The sequence below is a fragment of the Etheostoma spectabile genome, chromosome 15 (genome assembly GCF_008692095.1).
Source record: "Etheostoma spectabile isolate EspeVRDwgs_2016 chromosome 15, UIUC_Espe_1.0, whole genome shotgun sequence".
NCBI lineage: Eukaryota > Metazoa > Chordata > Actinopteri > Perciformes > Percidae > Etheostoma > Etheostoma spectabile.
Window position 1 is genome coordinate 7,702,544 of NC_045747.1, and position 9,219 is coordinate 7,711,762.

The 9,219-nt window shown below is 41.0% G+C and overlaps 1 protein-coding gene across 4 annotated transcripts in view; it reads left to right on the top strand.

The window, feature by feature from the left end:
• The first annotated feature begins 324 nt into the window (after positions 1 to 324).
• grid2ipa (glutamate receptor, ionotropic, delta 2 (Grid2) interacting protein, a) overlaps positions 325 to 9,219 on the top strand; it is a 26,658-nt gene continuing 17,763 nt past the window's right edge. For all 4 annotated transcript variants that reach the window (XM_032536725.1, XM_032536728.1, XM_032536727.1 and 1 more), the window contains exons 1-4: positions 325 to 1,445; positions 2,982 to 3,235; positions 3,356 to 3,688; positions 4,358 to 4,512. In XM_032536725.1, coding sequence (XP_032392616.1) covers positions 1,364 to 1,445; positions 2,982 to 3,235; positions 3,356 to 3,688; positions 4,358 to 4,512 — 824 coding nt within the window. In that variant the 5' untranslated portion in view covers positions 325 to 1,363. The remainder of the gene's footprint in view (positions 1,446 to 2,981; positions 3,236 to 3,355; positions 3,689 to 4,357; positions 4,513 to 9,219) is intronic.

The window sequence follows — 9,219 nt, forward strand, 5'->3', positions numbered from 1 at the left end:
TATGACAGATACGCTTGGCACATTAAATGTGGTCATTAACTTTAGTAGAGCTCGCATCAAATAAATGCTATTTTCTTTTCGTTGGCTTCCTTTGCTGATATTCTGTTTCTCTGATTGAGAAGTTTAAGTGTGTTATTGTTTAGTCTACTGATTAGATTTCTGTGATCATATTTACTTATTTTTTTTGCAAACATTTTTGATTCTTGATTTTGTTAGTGAGAGTAACAATTGCATATAACTTAACATTTGCTTTTGTCGTAACTCTAAATAATAGATTTTAGACTGAAGATTTGGGATATTTTTAATGGGAAAAATTCAGTGGTTCTCTCACTATTACAGAACAGTTTACTGTGGCTTGTTGATTTCTGGTTTTCAATTCATAGTAGTTGTACTTCCCTAAAGACCCCCCCCCCCAACCTTAGTAAAGAAAACACATTAAGTGCCTGTGTTGCTATAGTAAAATCATGCCATTATTTTTTTTCATCATCTTTTGTAGCATTCTTATTCCATTTTTTTTCTATTTGTTTTTAGAAGTTTGTGGATGTGGAGTGAATGTCATCTTCCATCTAGTCATGGGAGTACCACCTGCTTTAAAACCACACACACCTGCCAGGTAAATTACAGGATCATCTGGTACACATGTACACACACAACCAAGCTTGTACTGCCTGATGTCATGCGGTCACATTTGTGTTAGTATTTGCAATCCTATGCTTAATTCACCATAGTTAATTGGCTTAGCTGAAATTTTGTAGGCAACCTTGAGCAAATCTGCAGGCTACATCTCTTGTCTCTACATCCAGTACTGAGGTTAACGCAGCCGCTATAATCAGAGAAGTGTCCCTGGCTGGTGTACCACACACTGGTTTCTGGGTCACTTCTCAGCCCTCTGAGAGGGCCCTATCAGAAAGAGAGAGAGGAGAGAGAGAGGTATTTATAGAAAAATGGGGCTTTGCAGTACCTTTTCTTGCAAAGAACCATTTCAGGACCAAGTTAGTGTGTCCCAGTTTTCTGATCACCAGTCAGCCATAGGGTTTGGACTGAGGCTGAGACTGGACCACCTCACCCAGGATGAAGAGCCTGACTTTCAGACACTATACCCTCTTCACCGACCTCCCTTTCCTTAGCTGCAGACTGCTGGTTCTCTGATTGAGAACAGAGGGACACATTGGCCTAGATAACCTACAGATGTGACCTTTTAGGTGGACTTGTTTAGCCTTGCTGGGTGGAGGCTTTTGGCGCCAGTGAGTTCAGGTAAGGAGCAGCACAAAGGTGTCAGAGGGCACTCTTTGGCTGCATCAACCTCCAGGCCGGGGGCAAAGAGAGGCTGGCCGGAACGTGCCCTGCCGCAAGCCGGGCGAGGATGAGGCGTTTCCTGAGCAGAAAGGGCCGCTTCTCCCTGCGCCAGAGCAAGTCTGGGACCCGGAGTGCCTCTAAAGATTTCTGTAAGTCTCTTCTCTGAATGGTAGTTTTTACATTATGTTTTTGAACTGCTTCATCTGCAGGAGGTAAGATAAAGAAGAGAGCTAAAAGGAACAAAGGCTGACATTGTGTAACTGGGTCGCAGGCTAGAAAGAATAGGACTGACAGAAGTCTAAGTGCTGCTTGTGTTCTGGTGGAGAGACAATATTACAAGCTCAGTGTCAGTGATTTCCCAATCTATTTTAGATCAATAATCAGTGGCAGTTTGTTTCCTCTCAGGAAGCTCTTTGAGTCTGGCTTTGTTATATGTTTTATTCACTCAGCCACATCTCACCCTGAATATGTAGCCCGGTGCTGCAGTGAGATCTGATTTGTCTTTGTCTTGCATTTAAGCAGATCTGGCATTTCTACATCTCTTTGCTAAGTTTTGAACAGACTTATTTTCTCACTTCTCATGCACTTGTTACTTTTCTTACATCCCGTCTCAAATTTGGTCTTTCTCCGACTCACTTTTCCTCTGTCTCCATCTTTCTTTCTATCTCTTTCATCATACAAAAAGAAAAACAGAGCAGTTTGGTGCTGACTCTTTGATGAATGACTGCATGCCATTGTTTATATATCTGCAGTTTTATAATGTGTCTTACATGAGTGTGCTGTTCTATTTTCAATTGTTAAATTGTCTCTTCTAATTTTTTACCTTGGAGTTACCATTTTGTCACATGATAAGACTTTCCTTGATTTCTTTGATGTGAGTGCCAGTGCTGCCTTGACTTGAGCCAGACAAATTACTCATTCACACATATTTACACAGAAATCTAACATGAATACAAACAATACGTTTAATGAAGTTTTTAATTCTGCTATATTTCCTCTAAGCAGCTTTTTGATATAAATGTGAAAAGTAACTGTTGTGGCAAGTGTTGTGGATTTTCATTTTAATGATAAGAATATGAAGCGGTTTTGGGGTGTTCATATACTGACCAATCCCTATAATGGCCTATATACATCTTTGACGTATCTAGATGGCTGTAGATAAAGTCAAGTGAGCCTACTGGGACACTTTCTGCTGCAGTAGAAGGAGGCCAGTGACTAGGGGAAGGCCAGCAGTTCATGCGGGCTACATACCATCAGTCAGAAATAACCTCCTTCACTCTATTCTTTTCTTCTTCATTTAACTAAGAGAAAAACAAATCTACCAATCTAACAAGATGTTTAAGTGACTTCTGCCTCTTTATGTTTATGGGTTTATTACGTAGACCCGTGTACCTGCTGCTACAGCTAGGCAGCTCCATCTCTGAGATGCCCTATTTAAACCAGTGGACTCCATTTTACAGCTCACAACCTGTGTGTCTGTATGAGCAGCTTGCTCCAGATTAGAAATGTTCCTACATGCTAATATGACAGACATATCAACAAGCAGTAAAACATTTTACCTCCCAATTAAAAACCCATTAAAGTCTAATCCAACGGAATAACTCAGTTTTCCTTTGACACTAAGCTCCTGCCTTGTTTATTTTACTTAAGTCTTTTACAAGTTTCATGTTCTGTCCATCCTGCAGACCTCGGCCTCCCAGCCACCAATCAGAACTGGCCTGAGGCATTTGGCTTCCGACTAGGTGGCACTGGGCCCAGCTACATTCTGTCTGTGGTGGAGGGCAGTAGTGCCTACCTGGCTGGCCTGCAGCCCGGGGACCAGGTGGTGGACATTGAGGGCCAGGATGTGACCAACCTCAGCACACCGGCACTGATTGCTCTGGCTCAGACCCTCAAGACGGTACCACCCAGCATCGGAGTGGTGTCACGGATTGAACAGGTCAGACACCCAGTAATCCACATTTTGTGTGTGTGTATATATTTTATTGATGAAAAAACACAAAAAAACATTCAGGTGAAAACAGCAACAAGGTGGCAAACATGCTCTTCCCTTCCTCAGATTGACATCACACCCGGCCCAGATGGCCGTTTCGGGTTCACCATCGTTGGAGACTGCCCTCTGATGGTGGAGGACTGCATGCCTAACGGTCCTGCTGGACGCAATGGCCTCAAGGCTGGGGACTATGTCATGGAGGTCAATGGCATCCCAGTGAAGCATCATGAAACGGCAGCGGCCATGATCAAAGCAGCTCAGGGTCGGCCTCTGCGTCTGGGCGTGCTCAGTATGGCCCGGCGGCCCAAGCGACTGAGCAGCAGCATGAGGGTGTTGTCTCAGAGCGGGGACAGCATCAGGGAGAGTCGCGCCCACAAGGCCATGGAGTTTAATAAGAAAGTGGGTGTGAAGTAGATGTTAATGTGTTTGCTGCATTTTTTACATCAATAGACCTTTTTCACAGCTGACATGTTGACATGTCATAGTAGGAAAAGTACAGGTGTATTCAAAACCATTAATGATGGCTGCATTTCACTTAGAAGAGGCCCTGGTATTGTGCATGCTGACTCACTGACATAGGTTACTGGGACACCTGATGGAATTTAGCCATAATTAAAGGAGAATTCAGGCCAATTTTTATGTTAATCTTAATCACTATAGATGCGTGTACTTTTGATTGAAAGTACCCCAACCTAAATTGGTCAAGGCAACCCTGAGTAGCTGCAGCTACGTCTACAAGCTTCCACTGAGCTAAAACGACAGTTATCGGGGCAAGTTTTAGAGTGCCTTAACAGACAAAAAATGCAATTAATATGTCTGTACAACATAAACAGGGCCCTTACGTCACACTAAGATGCGTTTTCAACTCAGACATTGTTTTAATTTACCTACCCTGTATCAATCTTGCTTGCCTGGTTAGCTGCTAGCTGTTAGCTGCTAGCTTCTGTCCGTGATGTGTGTTCAGCCAGGCTGAATTTAAATTTCAACTGTGCTTTTCCTACTATGACAAGTCAAAATATCTGCTCTGAAAAAGATCCATTCATGTCTGTGCATTTATTTACCCATCAGGTGGAGGAAGTGCTAGGAGAGGAGCTAGATGTGAAGGAACATCTGTTCGAGGTGCTCAAGCAGTACGCTACTGAGAGGGATGTGGAGACTCTGGCTGAGGCACTGCCCGACATCTTGATCACAGAGGAACATCAACAGCTGATTGACAGCGTCAGGTAGCCGGACAGTTGCTCAGACAGACGTTATTTATAGTGAAACATGGCTGTGTGTCTTGTTTTGAGTCTGTGTGACCAACTAGTCTTTTAGTCCTTCTTGTGCAGTGATCTAAGGAGTCAGCTGCAAGAGAATTCTTAAAACTGTTTATATCCCCTCGTCCTACACACTTAAACAGCAAATAAAACTCAGATTCACTCTGCGACAAAGTTCTTCTGCAATGGTGACTTAACATCTTTTTTTCAGTTATCTGTCACTGCCAATGATGTAACCAGGACAATACATGCATATTTTAGCCTGCAGTGCTGTTTCAAGTCTAAATATTCAAAAAGTATATGTGATTGTGAATATAGGGTTACATTTTAGCTACATATTTTGGAAGGTAAACCAGGTGTTTATTTTTAGGGGTAGTTACTGTGTAATGACCAAACAACCAAAACTCTTCTTCCATTTCTTTGTTTTGTTTGGGTTGTACATTGTTAGGAAGTGTTTAAAACCGCTGTAAATGCTTGGATTTGAATAACACCTTAACTGCAATACATTACCAAAACATAGGAGCACAGTTCATTAACAGCCAAGCAGGACATTCCAACTAATCCAAACTGTGCATCTCAATAAATAATTAACCTTTCTAGAAATGCAGAAAACATCAAAAAATGTAAAACTAAATCAATCGCCCATCGATAATTTATTCTATTTAGCGGAGTGGGGAAATTAATATTCAACAAGGCTAAATGAAATTTCTATGCAGATAATGCCCTGGCTGTGGTGTACATTTCAAATTGTTTTGTCATTATCATTGTTTTTAAGAACGCTTGCAAATGCTAGAGGGAGAGTTGCAGTCCATTGTGTCATAGAGAGTTGAGCTATCAGATTTACTGCACAGCACAGCCTTTACTCAACGATAAGGGCACAGCGAGGAAGCAAAACCTCCTTAATTATCTCATGAAATCAATAGTTTTGAAACTCTCTCTCTTAGCATTTTTTTGTTAAGTGTAGGACAGGTGTACATCAAGAGCACATATTTATAGCTAACCTGGTGTCAGCACTGAATGCTGCCCTTGGGTGCTGCTTAAAATGTTCTGTTTCTCCCCTGTCAGGTACAGTACACAAGAGCATGGTTAACAATTTACCGCAGCATATTGCATTTCCCTTCTCCTCAGCATAGATCAGAAAATCAAAACCCAAATCACAATAGCTCTCTTTTTTTGTCTCCCCCTCCCCTCACTTTCTCTCACTTTGACTTTGTCTCTGCGGGTCTCTTTCTTTCCCATTCCTCCCTGTCAGCTGTGATGCACTCTTTGATACGCGCACAGATTTTTTTTGTGCATCACATCACTGGATACTCTTTATTCCCTCCTCTGCATACGGCTCTTAGCCGTTACAGCCAGTTTGCTGCTGCTGGTTGAGACATGCACACATACGAAAACAGAAAAACATGCAGGTGCTTGGACGGCGTGCACACAGCCCTGTTTCTCACACACACATGCCTGCAGTCCTTGCTTTTGAAGTTTTATGTGGGAAGAAATTATGAATTGCTGTCTCAGGTGAGTACTGAAAAACAATTTGGCATTGTACATTTGGAAGCATGCCATCAAGTTTATTTAAGATTGGTCATGAAGTAAGCTGCAGTGCATTTAAAGCATTCTATATTAGCTATCTAGTAACAATCCATTAGTGTTCAAGTTTTCCAGCGACAGTTTTTTGGGAGTAATTCGTTCTCTTTCCAGCTTGGAAACAAAGCTGTTGTACAGTCATCTCAGTTTCCTCCGACACAGCTGTCTGCATCGCAGCTTTGATAGCACATTTCCTTCCTTAGAAAGCTGCCTGTGAAAATGCTTTGTAATGTTTGTTTTGCACAGGAGTTCCATTAATTATGCATTAACTTTATCCATAGAGGACTGAGGAATGGTTTAGCTGTACTGTAACTCTCCCAAGAAGAGCCAAAATATCTCTTTAGATGAATCTTCTTCAGATAGCTGTAGTTACCCATAGTGGTCCATCCGGTTGTGTTTAGTTCAGGTGCGCTTTAACCTTGACAGGCTTTGATATGCAGAGTTATTCCTCTTCTGTTCCTCTGCCTGCTTTGTGTTTTTTTTTATGCCAATTAGGCTCTGGAAAGGGCTAAAAAATATTTATATTCCAGGTTTAGAACAGCTCTTGATGTTTACAGCAGAATCTGGTGAACAAGTTTCTGTAGTTGGAGCCTGAGGAAGTTTTCTCAGGGTGGTGTTGGTATTAACGGCTGCTGTTGTGTAATGTAATGTGGAAGTTCTCTGTTTATGTGTTTCTGATTATATTTTTAATAGGTATGTTGAAAGGCAGCTTTTTTTTGTTTTTGCCATGCAAGCGGCATGGCTGTAGGGATGGCAAAGTCAGTTGGTCCACCACTTTGGGCTAGACTGAAATATCTCAACATCTATTGGATAGATTGCCATGAAACCTTTTTACAATTAAGGGTTTTCAGTATTAACACGTTCATTTTTTTAAAATTGCATGCCACCATTTATATATTTATTTTAGACTTCACTCAGCTTTGCTCAGTTTTACTCTGTGCTGCACTTGTACTTATCATCAAGGCCTGTGGGGTGGCTTTGGCTCAGTAGTAGAGCGGTCACCTGCCAGTCGGAAGGTTGGTGGGTCGATCCCTGGCCCTGCAGTTCAGTGTCCTTGGGCAAGACACTAAACCCCGAGTTGCGCCAGTGTAAATGTGTGTGAGTGTTTATCTGATGTGGCAGCCTTGGCCACAGTGTATGAATGTGTGTGAATGGTGAATGGTTCCTGTAAAAGCACTTTGAATAGTTGTTGAGAATAGAAAAGCGGTATATAAGAACAGTCCATTTACATCAAGATGCCTTCCATACCTTGTAACACACACATCCTACTGCTGCATGATGGAGAAACACAGCAGAATGGCACTTTTATTTTCCAAAACTCCCGGACAGCTCAGTAGACGAGTCGATATCCATATGCACATTGTGTAAAGCCAAATTTTAATTTCACAGACGCACGTCAAGCTTGAGCTACCACCTACAAGCTAAGCATAGTGTGACTCAGGTTGATGCTTGCCAAACTATTTAGGAGAGTGTCAACCTGTGGATTGTTTGTATGAGCAAGTGTTATTGTTACATCTCAGTTAATTGCTGTGGTGAAGGGATAGGGCTTTTTAGGTTTTTAGTTACTTTAGTTACTTTAGTTACTTAAGGTACTTGGAGGAATTGTGCAATAATGACATTTTTCATTTGCTTACACTAAATAAATAAATAATAAACAAATACAAATCTTAAAGTCAAGTTCATAAAATAACTTTCTTTGTATTCATTTCATTCCCAATCAAGATACACTGGTAGGAAATTACTTTCCATTGTTAATATGTACTTAAAAACAATTCAGAAAAAAAATTCAGAAATAATAGAATTTTAACCATGTGATCAAACATGCGATTAACTGTGATTAACTATAGAAATTCAACAATTAATCGCAATTAAGAAATAATTAATCGTTTGACAGCCCTAATTGTAATGGCTGCTTTGGTGAACCCCTTAACTTTTCCCATAATTAACGCAACCATTAAGTAAATTATTTTTATTTTCATTTGTTCAGTGCTTTGGATAATGAAGTATACCTTCAAAATCAATGACCATCTGACCAGCTTGAGCTGTACTTTGTGTTTAGTGCTAATTAGCAAATAGTAGCATGCTAACACACTAAAAGATACAGAGTGAGAGCTAATGTGTTGTTTTTATTTGTCAATTGTTGATTTTGAATCACTGGTTGTCGATGACTAAGATATAAAGACACATGAGCTGTGTGCCAATGTTGTCGTTTGAGGTGTGGAGCATCTGTGTGTCTGCCACTGACGCTGAATGTCTCTTTTATTCGCCCACTGTCTCCTCCCCCTGTTTCTATCTTCCAATCTGTCAGTCTCCCCCTACCTTGATCACTGTCACTTCACACACACACACACACACACACACAAAAACTCTCCACTTACCCTACCTCGGTCCAATAATCCGAGGGCACCTATCAGAGGATGAAAGGTGTACTTAACAGCCAACGGAAGTTATTTCTTCTGTATTGCCTTGTAAAACTTGACCAGCTGGGTCACGCTCTGTTCAGTCTGCCTCAGTCCCCTCACCGATTTGCCTCGCCCTCCCACAGGATGTGTTCTATTTTTGAACAGCCTACTTCTTTTAATATATTCTCTTTTAGGTTTCTGACACATTTGCCAGTCTTGATTCTTAAATGGCTCTGAAACCCAAGGGTTAGCGAATGCTTGAACACTTGAAAGTTATGTAAAAGATTATGTATCTGGAGGGTTGTAAGAGTCAATCTTGGAACATCTTTTTGCTCTTTTGTTCATGCGGTTCTCTAGTATTATGGTAATTGATTGTAATTATAGTGAACTGAATGCCTGATACCCTATCTGTATATAGACTTCAAACATATGAATTATTAGACTGATGCATTCTCAGCCGAGGATTCAGTGCAGTCTTTTCTTTCCATTATTTTTTGATTACAATACTGTTTTTGTATTTTACAAATGGTTTATGAATAAGTCAAGTTTTTTAGGAACATTTGGATAGATGTTGTCTTGGATGTCACACAGACATGGCTGTCAAAGTTTCTGTGCATTCTCTAATGTGAACAATATTGGTTCTTAGAGACACACAGACACACAGCCACACAGACACACACACACACACACA